The 22,747-nt window shown below is 49.3% G+C and overlaps 1 protein-coding gene across 1 annotated transcript in view; it reads left to right on the plus strand.

Moving 5' to 3' along the window:
- Positions 1-1,551: 1,551 nt before the first annotated feature.
- CSMD2 (CUB and Sushi multiple domains 2) overlaps positions 1,552-22,747 on the plus strand; it is a 238,452-nt gene continuing 217,256 nt past the window's right edge. Inside the window, 1 exon segment of the mRNA XM_050983373.1 lies at positions 1,552-1,992. Coding sequence (XP_050839330.1) covers positions 1,836-1,992 — 157 coding nt within the window. The 5' untranslated portion in view covers positions 1,552-1,835.

The raw sequence follows: 22,747 nt of genomic DNA on the forward strand, positions 1-22,747 counted from the left end.
CGGAGCTGTGGCCCGGAGCTTTCCCCGGGGGAGCTGTGCCTGTGCACAATCGGGGCTGTTTGAATTGATGCTGCAGCTTAAACAGACATAAAGCAACTCTTTCATGTGCCAGCCGCGGTTGCCTTGGCTCTTGGCAGCGGCTCCCGGTGTGGGCAGTGCGAGGATTGAAATGCAGAAGGGACAGAGGGACAGACAAGGAGGATTGAGCCCAGATCTGCGAGCACCCTCGATCTATAATTTGGTTTTTTTGCTGTCAAATAAGCTCATTCAAGGCAACCGGAACACGGCCGGAGAAGGGGGTTTTGCAGCAAGAAACTGCAGCAAATGCGAAGCCGGGGGAGCAGGGGGATGGGTGGCCAGGGCAGCCCCCGAGGTGGCCCCGGCAGGGCCGGGGGGAGCGGCCCGGGCCCGCCTTGTCAACCGGGGGCACCGGCCCGGCCCCGCATCCCGGGGGAGCTGCGGAAATTGGGATGGACGGAGGGAAAAAGGGGATGGCAGGGCTGGAGAGGGGGTGTGGGGCTGGCAGACACCCCCTGTCCCCCAGGGGTTTGGGGGAGAGCGGCGGCTCCGAGCCCGTCACGAACGTAAAGTCGGTGCTCGGCGAGGAGGGAGGAGGGGGAGGATGCTCGAGCGTTTTCCAGAGTGCCTTTTTCTTCGTTATTTATTTATTTCCTTAAGCTCTGGTGTCATGTTCGAGTTGTTTTCCTTGTCCCTGGATCTGAGCATCATTAGCAAGATAATGAAGTTCCCGAATGTGGCGTTAAGTGGCTGCATTCCCATTCCTCCCTCCCTTTTCCCCATCTTGCCTGCAGCTTCAGGGACCGGCGCACCGGGAGATGTTAAAACAAAAACAAGGGGAGGTGCTGCTGGTGGTGGGGGAGAAACGGGGCTCTGCCAGCCCTGCCAAGCCCCCCGGTTGGCTCGGGGGAGGGGGCACAGCCTTTCCCACCTGCAGGATGCCCCTGGACCAGTCCCACCAATATCAGGGAGCTGCGAGGACAAGGCACAGACAGGGAAAAGGGAGGGAGGGGGGGAGGGGGGGAGGTTCTGTCGTGATCCGTGTTCGCAACAAAATTCGCTTCATCACAGAAATTGTGTCAATAGCATCAGGTTGTTTATGGGGGGAAGGGAGGGGGTGAATAACAGGGATGTGTGTGAGAGAGAGAAGTGGGGGTGGGGGGCTCGTTCCTTATCAGGAAAGCTGGAGTATCAAAAATAAAAGCGCTGTGGGGCTGGATGCCGGGTTTGGGGTGGGTAACACAGGATATCCCCCCCCTCTCCATAACACCCCCCTGGCCCGGCATCCAGAGAGGGAACAAAGCTCCGGGAACGATTAATCAAGTGGCTTAATAAAAAAAAAAAAAAAAAAAAAAAAAAGAAGTATAAATCCCTGCGGGCTGCGTGGTGCTGGTGGTGGTGCTGCTGCCGAGGAGCTGGCTCTGAGACAGCCACCGGGAGGGACGCGCCAGCCCTCCCCTGCTCTCCTCTCCTCTCTTCTCCTCTCCTCTCCTCGCCTTCCCTCTCCTCTCCTCTCCCCGAGCTGCTGCCACACTTGGTTCATTCCAGCTGCAGAAGCTCAGAGCCTTCCATGCGGTGGGATTTTTTTTTTTCCTCCTCCCGGGCTGAAGAAAATTAAGGGGAAAAAAAAAATACATCAAAATCACAAGCCTGACCCGCTTCCCCCTCACCTCCCCCCTCCTCCTTCCTTTCTCCTCTTCATCCAGCCGAGCCGAGGACTATCCCAATCGCCGAGGGGAAGGAAAAAAGGGGGAAAAACCCAAGAGCGGCGAGCAGCGGACCCCCAGCCCGCCCCATTGGTGCCGCTGCCCTTTGACATGCAACCTTCCTTGCGATGGCACCGGCCGGGATGCAGCTGCAGCCTCGGAAGGCACTGCTGGCAGCTGGGCATGGTGGCACTGCTGGCGGCCGAGGGCAGCGCCTGGAGCCGGGCACTGCTGCTCTCGCTGGGGCTGCTGGCAGGATCGGCCATGGGTGAGTGAGGGAGCGCCGCGGGCAACTTCGGCCGGAGCGGCTGCGATCCTGCCCCGGCTCCGCGGGATGGAGCGGGAACGGGGTGGCACTGGGGGGTGGCAGTAGGCTGGGTGGCACTGGGGTGATGGCACAGCGGTGAGGCACTGAGCTGTGTGCCACTGGGATGGTGGCAATAGGCTGTGTGGCACTGGGGTGGTGGCACTGGGGTGGTGGCAGTCGGCTGGGTGGCAATGGGGTGGTGGCAGTAGGCTGTGTGGCACTGGGGTGGTGGCAGTGGGGTGGTGGCAGTAGGCTGGGTGGCAGTAGGCTGTGTGCCATTGGGGTGGTGGCAGTGGGGTGGTGGCAGTAGGCTGTGTGGCACTGGGGTGTGTGGCACTGAGCTGTGTGGCACTGGGGTGATGGCACTGAGGTGGTGACACTGGGATGGTGGCAATAGGCTGTGTGGCACTGGGGTGATGGCACTGGGGTGTGTGGCACTGGAGTGGTATTACTGAGCTGTGTGGCACTGGGGTGATGGCACTGGGATGGTGGCAGTAGGCTGTGTGGCACAGGGGTGTGTGGCACTGGAGTGGTGTCACTGAGCTGTGTGGCACTGGGGTGATGGCACTGGAGTGGTAGCAATAGGCTGTGTGGCACTGGGGTGGTGCCACACCAGGGGTGGTAACACTGGGATGTTGGCAATAGGCTGTGTGGCACAGGGGTGTGTGGCATTGGAGTGGTGTCACTGAGCTGTGTGGCACTGGGGTGTGTGACACTGGGATGGTGGCAGTAGGCTGTGTGGCACTGGGGTGGTGGCACTGGGGTGTTGGCACACTGTGCCCTGGCACCTTGGGCACGGCACGAGGGTGTTTGATCCAGAGCTCAGTGGCTGCATCCTGCGGGAGCAGCAGCTCTCCCAGCGCTGCCGTGTGAGGAAGGCTCTGGCTCTCCATGATCTCATTCCCCTGCTCCGCTGGGTCAGCTTTGGGATGAGCTGCTTCAGGAGCTACTGATGTGCAGCATGACTGTGAAAAATGCCAGCACTGCTCTCCCCTCTGTCTTCCCCTGGCATCTTAATTCAGGATTTCACCACCCTGCTGTTTGCCCACAGCTGATAGAACAGATTTCTGGATGCCTTGCATGAAGATGGAAGCACTTTCCTCCTTTTCCTCCTGCCTTCCCAGTTGAATATCTCTTATATATGAGCTCGCTGGCCTCAGCAGCCTGGCTTTTATGAAATATGCATGTTTGGGCTTGAAAGCAGAAGAAGATTTGAATTTGGGGGCAGTTTGCTTGTGTCTCCTGCCTCATTTCCGCAGCTGCCCTTGCAGCCGAAGCAGATCCAGGGAGTGAAGTTTATTTCTGGTGTGAACAGCAAATATTTAGGGACTGTCCTTCTGTGTGTGTGGGAGGGGGAAGAGTGGGAGAGCCGAGTGCTTGGCAGTGGCTGCTCTCCACACTGTGCAGTGCCCCCATTTCCAAGTTTCCAAGTCCTGTTGTCTTGTCTGCTGTATCCTAGGCTGGAGGAATGTGTGTTTGGGTGTTGATGTGTATGAAAGCTCCTTGGCTTTGGGGTTTTTGGTTGGGTTTAATTTTTATTTTTTGGAGGAAAAACTTTCTCTGGAATGCAAGGCTGATTTTATTATGTAAGGCAGGTTTCCTTTCAGGGGCTGGGGGATGAGGATTAACTGCTGCTCCTGAGCACTCTTGCAGTGGAGCTGAACAGTTCTGCTGACTGGGAGCATCTGCTAGGAAAGGCTGTAAACTCACCCAAACAACCTACAGGTCCCTAATAAAGGCTGAATATTTATTTTGGTGGCTATTTTTCATCTCTTCAGCGTGAACATTCAGCCTGTGCACGGAGGAAAACCATTCCAGCAGCTTCTGTGGAGGTTTCCCCATGTGAGCTGACTGATGGAGAGATACCTAGAGCTCAGATTTACCCTACCAGGGGCTTACAGCTTCTTCTCTTCTTCTTAGCTGCCCGTGGCTTACTCATACTGGATCTTCCAGGCTTCACTCTGTACCTCACTGAGCATTTAATCCTTTCTTCTCAGGCCCCTGCTCCCTCCTGTCTGCATTTTGAGCTCTCTGTTCTGGATCCTTCAGCCAGAGGTTGATGCTCTGGGTTGTTTTGCTTTGTGAGCACAAGACCTGCAAAAGCTTTTTAGCCCTCAGATGGTTTTTTATCAGCATCAGAGCCGGAGGCATTGATCAATAAGTCCCCTCTTTAGATTCTGAAAGCCCAGCCAGGATGTTTTTGTGAGAGCAGGATGCCAGCTTGGGCGGCACTGCCTGCTGCTGGGTACGCAGGGAGGGAGGGAGGAGAGGCACCCACCCTTTGGAGGGTCACAGTGGCTTTGGGGTGCAGTGCCAGGAAATCAGTTCAGCCTGTTCTGAACGCTGAACCCCTGTGGAACAAAGTTCCCAGAGCTCTGAGCTCTCCCGTTCCGGGGCTGTGCAGGGAGCAGTAGCCAGGAGTTCCCATGGTGTGGCAGCAGAGCCGTGTGTGTGGAGCCATCAGGACGGGGAAAAGGGGGACAAACCCTGCTCCCATCACATCAGCTGGGTCCTGCCTGCTCAGAAATGGCCTTCTGAAAGCCCCCACGGGGTGTGGGGTGCCCTCAGGGGCTGCCATGTCCCAGGGCAGGGGGATGGAGCTTCCCTTGGGGGGAGGATGGAGCGGAGGGAAGGTGGTGCCTGGTGATGGGAAATTTATTGTGGCTGTGGAGGTGCTTTGTGAGGTTCTCCCTTCCAGTCTGAAGTTTATTGTGGCTGTGGAAGTGCTTTGTGTCAGGAAAATTCACCCACAAACACCAGAGGTTTGTGTCCAAAAGGAGACAGAGCAGTCCTGGAACTTTATTCCAATCAAGGCAGAGGCCATGGGGCATCCCCTGGGGTCTCTCAGATTTTTGGAGGGCTCAGCCTCCTTTTTATCCCAATTTCCCAGCTGCATTTCCCTTCTCTCTTTCCCCATTTCTGAGGTACCTGAGAGGTTCAGACTTCCCAGAACAGCTGATCCCAGAGATTCCCCTCTAATGTACAACCCTCCCTTTTCATTTTGAATTCTTACTGAATTTAGGGGTTTTTCTTCCCCATTGTTTCTTTCATCTCTCAATGTCCAATTTCGTTTCTTATTTGTAAAATCAAATCTCTTTTTCCCTTCGCCAATCAGTGGAATCCTTTCCATGGTTTCTTTTCCCTCCCCAGTGCTGGTTTGATCTCCCAGCAGCCCCACAGCTGGTTTGGAAAGACAAATCCCCCATTCCTCTCCTTTGGGAGGTTCCCCCTGCAGGTTGAAGTTTATTGTGGCTGTGGAAATGCTTTGGGAGGTTCCCCCCTGGAGTTTGAAGGCCCTGGTGTTCCACAGGGATAAAACTGGCACAGGGCACTGGGTTTGCCTTTGGCTGTGGGTTGGTGCTGAGCCCCCCTGGCCTCTGGAGTGTGATGGTTCTGGATTTCTGTCTGTCTGTCACTCAGGTGTCACAGCAGTGCTGCTCGCCCCTTTCTGGTGCTTTCTGGGGAGTCAGCTCAGCTCCAGCACTGCAGGGTGCATCAGGGGCAGGTGCAGGCCCCGTGGGTGTGCATAAACACAGATAAAATACATTTTAATGGCCTGTTAGAAAAGGGTCCTGACTCCATTATTTACACACTGTGCTTTATTCGTCAGCACCTTGCTTGGCACTGGGGTAAGGGAGGATGCAGCAGCTTGAAACACCAGCTCATCACTTTTAAACCCCTGTAATTCTCATTTTTTCTCCATGGAAAACAGTTTTTTCCAGACTTCTCAAGAGTGGACGAGCAGGAAGCTGCTTATGAGTTTGGTTTGTGGTGGATTTGTGTCCCATGTGGGGCTGAGTGTTGGCCAGGGGATGTCAGTGCTGTGGGGGAAGTGTCCCTGTGCAGAGCTGAGCACTCCTCACCCAGGGAATGGTTCCTGCTCTCAGCCCCTTCCAGCAGCATTCCAGGGATTTCCAGCCATGGAATTATTGCTGCCCTTCTCTGCTTTCTGAGAGCCCAGCTGGGTGGGAAATGCCAAATTTCACAGCTGTGCTTCTGTTCCTGCTGCTGCCCTCCCAACCCCTGCCAGAATTTGGCCTGGATCTTGACCAGAGGAAATTGTTATGATAATGTTGAGGGTTAGTTGGGGGCAAGGTCAGGCAGCCTTAACTGGTTTTGAGCCCACAGCATTGCAAGAAAAGTCTTTTTAGCTCCATTTTTATCAGGAGTATCCTGAGACACGGGGCTGGAGTAATTTTTCACAGGCTTTAGTGAAATTATAACAAAGCTCTGTTTAGCTGAGTGGATTTTAAATAATACTTCTTTACTCTCCTCCATGTTTCCAGGCATTGGGAGGTTCAGAAACACCATGAATAGGCCTAAATTTAAATTAAGGCTTTTTTTTTTTTCCCCAACAGAAAATAGAGCAAATTCAAATGGAAGGGGAGAGATAAGACTTTAAGGGCTACAAATAAAAAGGGAAATGATTAAGTAGTAAAGATTCTCTACTGCTGGAATTGTTGAGTGCAGCATTGAGCTGTCTCTTTGACATCCACTGAAATGTCAGAGGTGCTGGAATCCCAATATCCAGTGAGGAATGCTGGGAAGGGAAATGGAGTCAGGATTTAAGGGGAGTTTAAACCAGGTGAGGCTTTTTGCTCCACCTGGGAAGAGCTGGAACAACTGGTGTTGGTGTGTGGATTATCAGCAGTGTCATTGCCTGAGGTGTAAACACCCAAAATCCTGGCATCAGAGGGGTTGGAAAAGCCCTCCCAGGTCACAGAGTCCAAGCTGTGCCCTGTCCCCACCTTGTCCCCAGCCCAGAGCACTGAGTGTCACATCCAGGCCTTCTTGGGGCACCTCCAGGGATGGGGCCCCAAACCTCCCTGGGCAGCCCCAATGCCTGACCACCCTTTCCATGCAGAAATTCCTCCTGGACACACCTGGAGGTGGCACAGGGAACATTCTAACCTATCAACAGGTATTGGGTGTAATTCTGGAGTGAGAGACGGAAATCACAGCCCAGAGGGGCTTTCCTCCAGTGCTGCCAAGCAAGGAGTGCCTTAGGGGGACACAAGAAAAAGGCCACCAGTGCCACCAGAGCCAGCCTGGTTTGTGTGGGCACCACCTGGGCAGGACTGGAGCTGCAGCCAAGTCCTCACCAAAAAAACCTCTCAGTCTTTGCTGGAGTTTCAGCTTCTCCCTCTGTTTATCCTGGGTGTCCTCAGAAGGCAGCTCAGCTCCTCTGTCCATCCAACCAGCAGGAAACCCCCAGCACCCCAGTTCCTGCTGGTAGAAAGGCTTTTCCACTCCTGTTCCACTCCTGGGCAGAGCAGTGGGTGCCCCAGGAGGTGCTGGAAGGCAGGAAGGAGGCAGGAGCAGGAAGGGCTGGCCAAGGTCACCCAGCAGGAGCAGCCTGGATGTCACTCCTGCGTCATCCCACGCTGAGCACCAGCACGGGGCTGTGATGCTGCAGCTCCTGAGGTGGTTTTTGAGAAGGCTCCCTGCTGCAGATGAGGTTGGAGCTGTGTCTGTGCAAAGGCATTTCACAGTGGTTACACTGGAACAGAACAATTCCTGCCTCCATTCATCAAAATGTCCGTGGTTCCCATTTCCAGACAGATCAACCCACGGTGAATCTCAAATAAAGGTGTCTTTGTCCAGAACACTTGAGCACAAAAGGAAGGGAAGATTTGTTCCTCTGACCTCAGGGATGGGAGGTCTCTTCTGCCCTGCTGAAATGGCTTTTTTTTGGGTTCCATCCCCCTGCCTTGGGGCCTGGTTTCAGCAGAGCATTTGCCCTGGTCCTCGCTGTCACTTCAGTGAGGAGCAAGGCACAGGCACGGGCTGATGGTGCCAGCCCCAGCTGCAGGAGGAGCTCAAGGAGGGCTGGAAGAGCCAGGAAAGATGAGTTAATCACAGGCACAGAATTAACCACAACTGGGGATTTGCTGCTTCAGTGCTCTGCTGTTGTTTGCACACTGCCCTGACTCGCTGGAGTTGTCAGAGCCCAGTTCCTGCTGCCTGCCGTGGCTGGGGGCACTGGGGCATCCAGCAGGGTGTGAGCCTCCCTCACCTCCCTCACTCTGCTTCCCTTCCTGGGGCATCCAGCAGGGTGTGAGCCTCCCTCACCTCCCTCACTCTGCTTCCCTTCCCCACCCCGAGGTGAAAAATGCACATTTTATGATTGGCTTTTTGCAAATATTCAAATGAAAGTTACATGTGTTATGTTAGAAAGTGATGCTGGATTAACTTTCTTAAGTAGTGTTAAATATAGTTTTAGGTTATAATGTTAAAATAGAAACTATCTGTGTGGGGAATTTTTTTTAAAAGAAAGGAATGAGGTACTCACACCAGACAGCACCCAAATCTTTCAGAGAAAGAGAATTTATTGCTCCATTATCAGAAGAAATGAACTTTTTTTGCTGTCAGGTTCAGAGGAAGAAGCTGACACTGCCCAGCCAGAATCTTGTGTTTGAATGGAATTGATGCACCATGGATGAGGTGTATGAATGTGCAACAGGCTGCTGCTTTTAAGGGTTAATCCTCTGTTAATTTGGGTCCTTTTTTGGGCTTATTTTGCCCAGAAAGAGCAGACTGTCCATAACTCTTTGTTTTTATTGTCTCATATTGTCCTAATCCAAACTGCCCAAATTTTTATTACTCTGATTACATTACTATTTTTACAACCATTTTATTACTATTAAACTTTTAAAATCTTAAAAACCAAGTGATTGGTGTTTTTCACACCTACAACAGGGGGATAAACAGAATTTGCAAAATGATTTCCAGATTTATTCTGCAGAGAGAGAGAGAGATCTTGGGATGTTTGTGAGGAGCTTTCAGCAGGTACAAATTGCACGAGGTTGATTAACTGCTCAACTTTTCTGTGCTCTTGGTTCTCTCCCTTGATTGCATGGAGTGAATTCAACCATTTCATGTACAATTTGGGATTAATTGTGAATGACATTTTGAGGTGAAAGTTGTCTGTCTGCCACTGAACTTCCAGCAGTATTGTCAAAAAAAGTCAGGAATAAAACCAGGCACAGTTTCTGTTGCAGGGAGGATTTGCACAGCTCCTGTAATTTGTACAGAATTGCCTTTTTATACACTTTTTCTACCTTTAGATCCATGTTTTATGCAAAGACTGCAGCTTTTAAAAGCAAAGTGTGCTCACCAGGGGTGGGAGGTGTGCACTGAGAATTTGCCAGATGCATCAGGGAATGGGAAGCTGGGCTTTAGAAAAGCAGGATATTGGCAGAGAGGATGCTCTGGACCTTCTGAATTTAACCTGCCACACTCTCTGCCTTTGAAGCAGTTCCTTAAATTATGTGAGCTCCAGCTTCTTGTCTGTGGAGGGGGAAAAGCAGTGCTGTGCTAATAGAATTATCTAATTAATTATGAAGATGAATGCCTGCAGGATGGCAGAGATCAAATGGAGAATTTGTTTCCTTGTTACGGTTCCTGTTATTTATCAGCAGTTTATCAATATTTTGTTTAGTTAATTTAGTGAAAGCAGAGTTTGAAATTAGATTTTTTGGAGGTTTTTTGGGTGGTATTTATGTCATTACTTTTGGAGTTGCATGGCCTGAGGGGGAGTTTATTCCCTGCAAAAAAGGAGGAGTGGGGTTTTGGGCACAGGAAGTTTTGTGGGGGCTCACAGGGAGTCACATCCTGTCCCCAGTCCTTCCCCATGAATCCCAGCAGGATTCTCCCCTCTTCTCACTGCTGTGGGCAGAGCAAACCCTGCACCTTACAGGGGCTGTGGAGAGCTGCTCAACTCAGGGGCACAGAAAACTGCAGCTCATTTCTCCTCTGACAAAGGCACAATTCAATGCTCCTTCCCCCTTTATCCACCAAATAATAACACCCAGAAAAATCCATTTCCTCCTGGGAAGGGGAGGCAAACATCCCATCCTGCAGCAGGATAATGCAGCTGGTGCTTTTCCAAAGGCTGTGCCATTTTTAAAGATGCTCCTTGCATCCCACAGCATATTGTTTATATCCCTCTATTGTTGTTTTGTCTCCATTAGGGAAAGGTTGGGCAGGGATCCTGGACACTGGGCAGCTGGCAGCAGCACTCCCAAGGGACTCTCTTTAAAGTTAAGCACCACTTGGGCTGTTAATATTAAAATAAGGTTCACCTGCTGGAATAATGAAGGGTTTGAAGGATGGGGAGTTTGTCCCTCATTGTTTGGGGACTTTTTTTTTCCCAGAGATGCCTTAGTATTTTAGGAGTTTTGTATTTTTCATCTGTTTGTAATCCTGCAGTTCTTTAGTGTAGAACTCTAAGCTCCATGTGCAGTGTGAGCTGCTGCTTTCCCATTTTGGGCAGACACAATGTCATGGTTTGGCCTGAGAGATATTTAGGGAAGTGATGCAAACCTCAAAACCTCAAAATTAAAACCTCAAAACCGCTACACTCAACAATTCCTCTCCAGGCCTGGCAATCAAGGACACCTCCCTGCCTCAGGCCTGAGAGATGGAAACAAAAGTGACTTAGGGGAGCAAACTTGGGGTCAATGACTTCATTAGCTGAAGCTGTAATTGGAATTAATTTACCCCCAATATGCAAATTGGGGCCCAGACTTATAAAAGTGTGAAACCTGTGACCCATTGTCCATTTTTTGGGTGTAACCCCTTGGGGGGGCTTTGTGTGCCCTAAATGCCCCTGAAGGCCCTTCAGTAAATAGAACTGAATTTTATTTATTGCCTTGATTTAGTCTGGCCTGTGATTTTAGGTGGCCCCAAAAGGCATCTCCAGTGCTGGGCCTTCCTCCCCAGGGTTGGGGTGGCACAAGCTCTGGAGGCAGCAGCCCTGGCCTGACCAGAAGGACAGTCTGCCCCCTCTGAGGCTCTGCTGTCCCATCCTGCAAATTCTGCAGCTCCTCAGAGTGTGTGAACCCAGCTGGATTCCATTTCCTCTGCTTTGGTGGGGGCTTTCATGAATATCTCTTTTAAAAAGCCCCATCAGAGCTGCTGTGCTGGGGGAACAAGGTGTGGGACTGTCCCCATGCTGAGATAAAGCCCAGGGTGGGTTTTGGGTGAAGCTCTTTGGACTTGGTCAAAAAGGCAGAAAACCTTTCCTGGCAGGGTGGGGAGGGGCTGGGATGGAATTCCCAGAGCAGCTGGGGCTGCCCCTGGATCCCTGACAGTGCCCAAGGCCAGGCTGGACACTGGGCTTGGAGCAACCTGGGGCAGTGGGAGGGGTGGGATGGGATGGGATGGGATTTAGGGTCTCTTTTGGGTGGAATGAGATTTGAGGTCTCTTGGATGGGATAGGATGAGGTTTAAGTTCTCTTTTGGGTGGGATTGGATGAGATTTAAGGTCTCTTTTGGGTGGGATGAGATTCGAGGTCTCTTGGATGTGATGGGATGAGATTTAAATTCTCTCATGGATGGGATGGGTTGAGATTTAAGGTCTCTTTTGGATAGGATTGGATGAGGTTTCAGGTTTCTTTTGGATGGGATTGGATGAGGTTTCAGGACTCTATTGGATGGGATGAGATTTAAGGTCTCTTGGATGGGATGGGATGAGATTTAAGTTCTCTTTTGGGTGGGATGGGATGAGGTTTAAGGTCTCTCTTGGATGGGATTGGTTGGTTGAGGTTTAAGGTCTCTCTTGGATGGGATGGAATTTAAGGTCTCTTTTAGGTGGGATGGGATGAGATTTAAGGTCAATTTTCGATGGGGTTAGATGAGGTTTCAGGTCTCTTTTGGATGGGATTTAAGGTCTCTTTTGGATGGGATTGGATGAGGTTTCAGGTCTCTCTTCACCCCACACATTTCAGGATCCTGTTTTTAACTCAGCCCTGGTGTCTCGCTGACCCAGGGCCCTTCTCCAGCAGCACAGGCCAGGCTGGTTCTCACCCTGGGCAAGATTCAAGGTAGAAAAACCAACCCTGCAAGGTCCCTGCTGTTGTCACCTCTTGGTAAACACCTGCACTTCTTCCTCCTGAATTAACTTAACTCATTTAGCAAGAGCAAGTTCATTTTGCTGGATTTAAAATGCCGGCTTGGGGGAGGCTCTGTCATTTGCTCCTCCTGGGAGCACTTCCCAATCTTAAATTAGAGAACAAATGATGACCTTTTTTTACTCAGGAGTCCAACACTGAGTGCTGTTCCAGAGACTTTTTTGCCTTTTTCTTCCATGAAATGCAGTTAACAAATGAGAGTTTTGACAAAAAAATCCCCAATTTGAACGTAGAAGTCGATTCAATTCACCCCCTGTTAGCTCCTTGATTGAGAGCTATGTAGATTGAAGAAGAAAGGTATTGATCTGCTTTGGGGATTGAAAACTAAGATGAAGTGGAATATGTCTGTGGGTGAAAATGAGGTTTTAAATGGATGGAGGAGGTGAGAGAAAAATAAAATACAATGTGGTGTTAATAGGAGGGAGTTTTGGGTTTCTCTGGGGGTTCTGCAGAGGTGGAGAGGGCACAGGATGCAGGAATTGTAAAAGTCATGGAAAATCAGTGCTTGGCACAAGAGTCTTTCTAAGTTGGGTCAAAACAGCACAAAAAATTCTGGATTTGGGCTATCAGAGCATCCATCAGTTCCCAAATTCTGTTTGGACAGAAGGACATTGTCACACACTCCTGTTCTCAAGGTGAAGAGAAAAAGGGAAGTTTAATTTCTGACTCCAACATTTATAGATTTCCAAAAGTGACAGTGGATTGGAGGCAAGTGCCACCTCTCCAATGACACTGGACAAACCAACAGCCCATCAGATTTCTCCTCCTCCACAAAAGAATGCAAAACAATGAGTTATTTACAGAAAGTGTGTGAGGAAGTTCTCTACAAGAATGTCAACATCAGAAGGCTCAGAAAATCTTAAAAAATCAGGGTGACATCAGATCCCTTGTTGAACAGAGCTGACAGATTTCAGTGCCCACAGCTGATCTTTAACATCCCCTCCAAACCATTCCACCATTCCCCGAAATAAAAATCCAGGTTTTGCCATTGCAAATGTGAAACTCAGGTCTGAATGGACTGAAAAATTCAGTATAATTGAAATGTTTCACTCTTTCAGCAGACAATCTGCTGGGAGCCTTTTGTGGCTGTTATTCTTTTGGGGCATGTGACTGCCTTGTTTTTTTGGCTCATTGGGTGAAGTGAATTATTAACTTTTATTTATTAACTTTCCTCTGTACTGTCAACTCCAGGTGACTTTCATTGATTGCTCAAGGTGACAAGGAGGCATTAGGTAATAAATATCAAGTGCTGCAATACTTAAAGGAAGTGAATATGAAAGTGCTGTTAACGGAATCAAGTAAAAATTGGATTTATACCCTAACAAAAACTCCCAGGAGAAATTGCTTTCTGTTGGGCTCTTTTTTGTAATTCAAATCCAATCACGCAAGTGTGAGCTGCTGTAACACAATTGCCTGGCAGAGGGGTTTGTTGGAAGATCTCAGAGCTCTTGTAAACACGGAGAACATTTCACTCTGCAGAGCGTGGGGAGATGAGGATGGTGGTGGCAAGAGTGAAGAGCTTTTAATAAGTGGAGTCTCTGCTTGTTGGGAGTGATATTTTTAATTTCGTGCAGATCTGGAGGTGTGAGGTGCTGGGGATGGCAGTGCATGAAGTGGTTTCTTCTGTTTTGGCTGCTGCAGAGATTCCCTGGGGGTTCAAAAGGGTCTGTGGCCTCTCTGCCAGCACCAGAAGGGGACTTGTGGAATTTCTGGGCTTTCAGGGAGTATAAAAAGCATGAAAACACAAGCTGGTTAATGAACTGATGTGTGAAATCTAAGTTAGAGTCCAAAACGTGGTGGGGAGGGGGAAGAAACCCCATGGAACTCGCTCAGGTGAAAAACTTCTCAGAGCAGATTTGGTTCTGAAGGAGCTCTGCCCCCTGTGCTCCCTTGAAAGCAGCAGGGAAAGGATGGAATTGTTGATTTTGGGAGAATTCCAAGGGCTGAGGGCTTGTAAAGTCGAGGGAGATGGAATTTGGAGGCCAACATCTCCCTTGGGCCTTGAGGGAATGTTGAATTTTACAGCTGGACACAGAGCTGTGGCAAAGGGAATTAATTCAAGGGGAGACCAAAAATGAAAGATTTTCATGAGGAATTCTTTAATTCTGGCTCCACTGTTACTTGGGATGGATTTCACCTTGAACCTTACTTCACCTTCTTCAATTTTTTTTTTTATTTTCTTTTTTTTTTTTAATAATCCAAACACCCGAGGTGAAAATGCCTTTGAGCCCTCTGGATAAACCATTTAAATGCAAAGATTATTTTACTGCAAAAATAATTGAAATACAAATTGAAAAATTTGTTTTGGCCATAATAATTAGCACCTTGTAAATGAGACTGAGTAAAAAATGCTGCACATGAGTGGGAGTCCATTTGCAGACTCTGGGAAAAAAGTTTTTCATCAAATTACCTTCTGTTTTCTGAGTTTAATTTCAGCTGGGGGTTGAGATGATCTGTGTCATTTTTACAGATATCTGCAGTGGAGGTGAGAAAAAATGAAATCTTTGCTGTGTACATCTCAGAGAAAAAATAACAGTAAAAATTTCAGAAGGTTTTGAATCAGGCTGAACATTTTAATTGAGGTTCTGGCTCTTTTCAAGGATATTTAGATGCCAAAATAAGTGGAGATTTGCTCAGGGGGGGCTTAGAAGGGAAATGTGGCTGCACAGCTCAGGTGGGGTTAGGAAGGCTCCAGAGGATTATAAAATATTTCTAAACCTGAGGCTCTGAAGTTCCTTTGGAAAGGATTTGTGAGCTTGGGTTTGGTTTTGTGGCCTTTGTCACAAAGGGGTCACTGAGGGGATCAGTCAGAGCCCCCCAGCTCCATCTTCACCACATCCTAAACCATTTATTTTTGGAGGATGACTCTTGGTTTGACAGGAGAGGTGCAGAGGAGCTTGGAGGTCCCTTGCCAGGCGAAGCATTCAGCAATTCTGAGGTGGAATCCAAGGGCACTGGAGGAGCTGAGAGGCTCAGAGGGAATGCCCAGTGGGGCTGTTCCTCAGCCCAGGATCTGCATTAGCTGGGGCATGCCTGGGGAGTGCTCTGGGGATGGAAACAGCTCCAGAAGTGCCTGGGCTCATCATTCTGCTGCCATGGCTGTGGAGGGGACAGGCAGTGCTGAGGGAGCACCAGAATGGATCAGGAGACAGTTCTGAGAGGGAGAGGTTTGAAGGAAGGAAATGCCATCCCTGGAGGAGATGTCTGGATATCCTGGCTGGATATAGGAGTAACTTCTGGAGCTGGGCAGAGGATTCCAGGGGATGGCTGCCCTGTCAGGAGGAGCTGGGGCTGCTCCCTGTGTGCCTGTGCTTGGCCCCTGAGCCTGGGCTGCCTCTGCAGTGGGGATTTGGGGTGAGCCATCCTGCTGCTGCTGCTTCCCAAGGTTTTCCACGTCCTGCTCCTTCATTCCCTGCCCTTCAGGCTTCCTTGGGCACCCCAGCAGCTTTCTGCCCCTGCCCTGCACAAACCAGGGGGGCTGGCACCTGAGAGGAATGGTGGATTTGTCTTTCCAAACCAGCTGTGGGTCTGCTGGGAGATCAAACCAGCACGGGGAGGGAAAAGAAACCATGGGAAGGATTCCACTGATTGGTGAAGGGAAAAAGAGATTTGATTTTACAGATAAACTTCAGGTTTGGTAAGAAACGAAATTAGACATTGAAAGGTGAAAGAAACAATGGGGAAGAAAAACCCCTAAATTCAGTAAGAATTCAAAATGAAAAGGGAGGGTTGTACATTAGAGGGGAATCTTTGGGATCAGCTTTTCTGGGGAGTCTGAACCTCTCAGGTACCTCAGAAATGGGGAAAGAGAGAAGGGAAATGCAGCTGGAAATTGGGATAAAAAGGAGGCTGAGCCCTCCAAAAATCTGAGAGACCCCAGGGGATGCCCCATGGCCTCTGCCTTGATTGGAATAAAGTTCCAGGGCTGCTCTGTCTCCTTTTGGGACACGAACCTCTGGTGTTTGTGGGTGAATTTTCCTGACACAGTGAAAGCTCTCAGGGTGTGGAAGCTTTGCCAGGAGTTTTGCAGCCCAGTTTTATTGTGTGGGGTGAATTCTGTGGATGTGAGCAGCTCCTGTGACACAGCTCCAGGATTTCACCTCAGTCCGAAGCTGCTGCAGTGCCACAGGGGCCAGACTTGAAATGTGGAACATCTGTACCAAGAAATGGATTTGCTGAGAAGTGGAGAGGGCAGAAACCTGGGATTGTGTTAAAAGCCTTATCAACTGGGGCTGCTTAATTTGATTTTTCAGGTGTTACTCTTCCTGGGGCGTTCAGGTTTTTTGTTTGCTGGGGGATTTTTGGGCTGTGAATGTCTGAACTCCTTCAGCCAAGGTGCCCTGTGGAGATCAGTGGGCCTGGCACAACCAGTCTCCCTTGTTCTCACATCAAAGGGAAGAGAAAAAGGGAAGACTGGTTGTGCCAGGCCCACTGATCTCCACATTTAATTTCTGACTCCAACATTTATAGAGTTCCAAAAGTGACAGCGGGTTGGAGGGTGGTGACAGTGCCACCTCTCCAATGACAAACCACCAGCCCATCAGATTTCTCCTCCTCCAGAAAAGAATGCAAAACAATCATTTATCTACAGCAAGTGTGTGAGGAAGCTCGTTACAGAAAGCTCAGAAAATCTTTAAAAATCAGGGTGACACTCCTGGGCTTGGCAGTGCTGGCACGAGCTGAATTCAGCTCAAATGCACTTCTTTCCTGCCCTTGCATTGCCCAGCTCATCCCTCCCCGGGCTCAGGCTGTCTGAGATGGAAATCATCCCCTTGATGCTGCTCGTGGATCCACGGGCTTTTGATGAGGTTCCAGTTAATGGAATGACTCTGCATTATTTATTACCCAGCAGGCTGTGATAGGAGACTGGAGGTTAAGCTCCAGCTTGGAGAAGGTGAATCCTGAGAGCAGCAAGGCTCCCACTGATCAGGTGTGGAGGTGTTGAATTTGCAGGTGTGAAAAACGCCAATCACTTGTTTTTTAAGATTTTATAAGTTTAATAGTAATAAAATGGTTGTAAAAATAGTAATAATAGTAATAAAATGGTTATAAAACTAGTAATATCATTAGGGTAATAAAAATTTGGACAATTTGGATTAGGACAATGTGAGACAATAAAAACAAAGAGTTAGGGATGGTTTGGGTGCCTTTTCTGGGCAAAATAAGCCCCAGAAAGGACCCAAATTAACAGAGGATTAACCCTTAAAAGGAACAACCTGTTGCATATTCACACACCTCACACATGGTTCATAAATTCCATTCAAACACAAGATTCTGTCTGGGCAGTGTCAGCTTCTTCCTCTGAATCCTGACAGCATCTCCAGGGCTGAGGAGCAGGAAGAAGTTTGTTTCTCCTGATAATGGAGCTATAAGTTCTCTATCAATCATTCTAATCAAGCTCTTGTGGCCTGTAAATCTTCACCCAAAGTAGGGAATTGTTTCCAGGGGTTAAAATGGAAAGCAGAGGTGTCTGACTCTGTGCCAAGGTCTCTGAGCCCCCTGCCAGGATCTGGAGTCCTCCAGGGCAGCCAGAGCCATGTCCTGGGTCCCAGCACTTGATAAATGATGCACAGCACTCACCAATGGGCACAGGGACATTTGAGGAGTTGGTGTGGGTGGGTTTGGAGAGCTCTGAGCAAACCTTGGAGGTGCTGCAGGACAAGCAGGGCTTGCCCCTGGTGTTTCAGTTGTGTTGTGGTGTGAAGCAATATCCTGTCCCTCAGGTGTGCCAACCTGTCCCTTCCCCTCCCCTGCCCCCTTCCTAAGTGCTCTCTGTCAAGCTCCACATTCCAGCAAGGGCATCGTGTGATTGGCAGAAGTTCCAAAGGTGCTTCTCAGACCTGGGGTCATTGGCCTGTCCAGGTGTCATTGTCCCCTGAGATCCTCCCCTCCCACCTGCTTGGTGGCTCACCTGTCCTCTCCCTGCCCCTCCCTGTGGGTTTAAAGGACACTGAGACCATGTGGTCAGGGTTTGTTGGAGCTGTTACCAAGATTCAGAGCTCTGTCACCCTGGAATGAACTCTGGATTTAACCCTCTGGCAGAATCCTCTCCCTTTCCTCTTCACCATCACCTGAACCCTTTCCACCAGAGGTAAACTGAGTTTCTACCATGCCTGGACTCATTCCAAGTGCCCAACTGCAACCTCCAGCCAGCCCAAGGTGTCTCTGAGGTGAAACACCACAGCTGCCACCTTTGGTCCAGCACTAGGGCTGGATGAGCCCAGGCACGTTCCACCCAGCAATATTGGGATTTTTTTCCAATACAGTTTTGCTGGGGAGAGGTTTTTGATGTGCCTGTGGTTGTGGAATGGGCTGTAGAACAACAGGGAAGAACAGCATGTCTGTGTGAGTAACAGTAACTCCAGCAAATGGCAAAACCCCAAACTGCTGCATTAGGGAGGAGGCGGCCATGGATCCTCCAGAAATGATGCTGCTGAGAGCCAGGCACTGTGCATGATTTGATATTTGTTCCCACTGAATTGTGCAGTGACCATGCATCAGCGTTTGCTAAATTAGATTTTGTTTCTGCTGAGGAACAAAGTGCAGCGACTTGTATTTCAGGAAGCACTTCAGAGATAAATTCAGTCTCCCTCTCTCTCAGGCACTGCCTGGATAATAACATGGTGTAAACCAACAGCTACAATTCTTCCTTGCTTTACACCCCCCTGGATCTGGCCTGGGATTGAAGTTTAAGGAATTGCAAGCAGGTGGAAGATGATTTTCCCCCACTGGTTTCCTTTGCCTTTGTTTGTTATTGTTGTTTACCTGCTGGCAGAGGGGGGAGGTTGGTAGTGACACACTTTGGGTGTTCAGGTTTATCTCAGTCTGGAGCTGCTGGAATTCCCTGTCAGGCAGGGCTGGGAGGGAGCAGCAGCCAGGGCAGCTCATTCCTGGCCTGGAGTGTTGCTCATTTGAAAGGAATAACAAAATCTTGTTGCTGTGAGTGTTTTTCCATGGCTGAATCTCCTGTTTTCCCTGCCCACGGTGGGTTTGGTCAGTGACTGTCCCACTGCCCCCTCTGGGACTCTGGGCTGAGCTGGTGCTGCCCCAGAGCCCAGCCAGCCCTGCTGCTTCAGGGCCCCTCTAAATCTGCCCTGACTGGCACCAGAACAGCCCTGGCTCGTGTGTCGAGATGACTTTGGGTTTACAGAGGAAATAAAACCTCCCCCAGCCTCTGCCTCCACTCCTGGAGCTTGTCCTGTCAAAAGAGCTCTGCTGTGGAGCACAAGGATGTGATTCCTGCTCCTGCCACCCTTCCTTTCTCTTCATGGCAGCCCCACAGTGAAGCCTGGGGGGTTTGGAGCTCTCCCCTGCTCAGCTGATATTTATTTTTCACTGCAGTGTCTGGTCACATTAAGTTTTGTAGCGTGTGGATTAAAGTGTGTGTTGCAAGCTGCAGTTCTTCAGTGAGAGCAGTGCAGAGTAAATATTCCATCATCTCCCTCGTGAGGAGCCCAGGGTGAAGCCAATTAGTCTGGGGATTGTTCAGGGAGTGCCTGTTGCACCAAAGAACTCTTGGAAGTGGAGATCTGGTTAAACCAACGGGTGAAAAAATTGAGAAACTGAATCACCAGCAGTGAATTACATTGGTAATTCAGATAAAGATGTTTTCCCAAAGTGCTGTGGGTTTCCTTAAAGTATTCAATGGTTTTGGAGGTGTTTTCCAGCCTAAATGATCCTGTGAAGATCCTGGATGCTGGTCCCCTAAATGCTGGTCCCCTAAATGCTGATCCCCTAAATGATGATTCCCTAAATGATGATCCTCTAAATGCTGATCCCCTAAATGATGATTCCCTAAATGATGATCCTCTAAATGCTGATCCCCTAAATGATGATTCCCTAAATGATGATCCTCTAAATGCTGATCCCCTAAATGATGATTCCCTAAATGATGATCCTCTAAATGCTGATCCCCTAAATGATGATTCCCTAAATGATGATCCTCTAAATGCTGATCCCCTAAATGATGATGCCCTAAATGATGATCCTCTAAATGCTGATCCCCTAAAGGCTGATCCCCTAAATGATGATCCCCTAAATGATGATGCCCTAAATTATGATTTCCTAAATGCTGGTCCCCTAAATGCTGGTCCCCTCAATGATGATCCCCTAAATGATGATTTCCTAAATGCTGATCCCCTAAATGATGATTTCCTAAATGCTGCTCTCCTCAATGCTGATCCCCTCAGTGCTGCTCCCCTCAATGCTGATCCCCTCAATGCTGATCCCCTCAATGCTGATCCCCTCAATGCTGATCCCCTCAATGCTGATCCCCTCAATGCTGCTCCCCTCAATGCTGATCCCCTCAATGCTGATCCCCTCAATGCTGATCCCCTCAATGCTGATCCCCTCAATGCTGCTCCCCTCAATGCTGATCCCCTCAATGCTGATCCCCTCAATGCTGATCCCCTCAATGCTGATCCCCTCAATGCTGCTCCCCTCAGTGATCCCTTGTCCTTGTCTGAAGCTCCTGCCTTAGAGCAGAACTGAGGGATTCATTTCAGGACCCACTCCCAGCAAAGCACTCTCCAGAATTGAGAGGAGGTGCTGGCACAGCCCAGCCTGGCCTCAGCTCCGTTTTTCCTCCATCACAAATGGGACAAATGCCCACAAACCCATCCCTGTGATGAGCCCAGGGGGTCCCACCCTCTGGAATGTCAGCCCATGGAGAAGAGGAGCTGGAACACCCCCAGGAACACTCCTCAGCTGGGGGGGGATGGTGCAGCATTCTCATCTCTGGGGGAGGAATTGAAGGTGCCTCCTGTCAGACTTTGGGATGGGAAGAAAGTGCCAGAAATTTTGGGGGAATTGGAGAGAATTGTCCTCTGTCAACCCCAGATCCACCTGGAACTTGCCAGCACAGGCACCGCCGCTGCCCTTTCATATCTTCCTACTTGTTTGTGCTCCTGGGCCAAAGGGATAAAGGGAATTGTTTCTGCAATCTTCACAGGAGGAATTTTGAATTTCAGATAAGGTTTTGTCAGTCAAGGATGAGCTGAACTAACTCAGACCTGGAAGCAAATGATAGAACACATAAATTCCCTCAGCTTCCCGGATTTCTTTCCGTGCCTGATGACTTTTTCCAGCAATGTCCAATATAAATGAAGTTCTCTGCTATTACAGCTATTACAGAATATATTACTGCCCACTTTGGCAGCTTTTGCAAAGCTGTGCTTTGTTTGCAATAAGCAATTTTCTTTTATCTGTGCCCAGAGCACCTCTGGGTCAACATCGTGAACATGCAAATATTTCAGTCGATTGATTGGATACATCATAAAACTCTGCCTTATTTTTCTATTATTTATTTGTTCCCTCAGATAGATTTATGTCCATTTGTGGCACAGGTCCTGGCTGTGGAAGGATGGGCTGAGTTGGTGGATTTTAGAGCTTCCATGTGACCTTGGAAGCGTTTGGAACATGGTGGCTGTGACCTTGAATTTATTTCCTGAGCTCTGTGCAGCCTTGGTAGCTTTTACGCCATCAGGAAATTGAGAGACACAGCCTCTTTAATTTCCCATTTGCCTTAAATTGTTCTGATGAACTTATGATTAAAATAAAAATGAGCAGGAGGGACAGTTCAATATCCCCCTGCTGCTTATTGAGCATGGCTGGGGTTGGAGAGAGGATTCCACTGAACTGGAGAACAGAGCTCCTGGATCTTTGGTTCTTAAACCAGACTGGGCTTCATTTTACTCCTCTGTGATCATAGGAATATTCCCACTCCCGTGCAGCTTTCTGGCACTCAGCTTTTCCAGTGAACTCCCCAAAAGAAATGGAGCCCGAGTGGAGGAGGGAGGCGGGTTTGTCTCTTGTGTAGTGACAAAAAGCCAGGTGCTACAGAAATGCAAAATACTCCAGGCAAGGAATCCTGTGCCTCCCTCACTTTAATCCCTGGTGGATTGTGGGGCTGTCCTGACTCTCATTGATCCCATAAACGTGCTACAAAAAGATTCCCTGGGTAGTAAATAGGATGGGCTGCCTTAGATTCATAAAACTCTGTCTTGCAGGGAGAAGTTCCACTGAGCGTTTTTTGCACCCAAAGTAGGTCAATCTAATTTTAATTGCCTTTAATGAGCACCACTCTGCAGCTCTGTACCTGTAGCTGCTTGGCACTCAGAAGTGCAAATGCCTTTGAGAAAAAAAAAAAAAAAAAAAAAAAAAAAGAAGGGGGGGAAAAAAAAAGCAAGGAGAAATCAAAGAAGTAATTTCTACTCTAATGCATTTCTACTTGAAAGGCTCTGCAGGGTAAACAATCCAGCATGGGTGGGAAAAGCTGGAGCAGCAGCTCAGGGATAAAGGTGAAGCTCAGCTCTTGGGCCATGAGACTGACCCTTCCAGCTGTCTGGAGTTTGGCTTTGAGTGGAGGAATTCTTCCCCTAAAGCAGGGAGGGTTGGAGCAGTTTGCAGTGAGTTCTTTGTGCCTGCAGAGTTACCCAGGTACAGCAGCAGTGAAGGGAGGGGAAAAGGCTGAAGGGAATTTGTCACTTGGGCTGTTCCCAAAACACATCCATGTACCTGTGTCCCCAGAGAGAAGAAAATCTCATCTGTGCTGTGAGTGTACATGGTGGCTCTTTGTCTTTGGGATGCAGCGTTCCCAGGTACTGCCTTGGGCAGGGGAGATGGATTTGAGGGAGGTCTGAGGTGTTTCACCGTGTTACAGGAGCAGGTTTTGTTCTCTGCAGCTCCTCTCAGGTACTGCCTGAAGGTGTTCTGTGTGTTGAGGCAGAGTGAGGAGCACAAACCTGTCAGAGCTGCCTGAGAGGAACCAGCAGCCCCCCAAAGGTGGGGTCTGGGCAGTGATT

The sequence above is a fragment of the Serinus canaria genome, chromosome 23, assembly GCF_022539315.1.
Source record: "Serinus canaria isolate serCan28SL12 chromosome 23, serCan2020, whole genome shotgun sequence".
NCBI lineage: Eukaryota > Metazoa > Chordata > Aves > Passeriformes > Fringillidae > Serinus > Serinus canaria.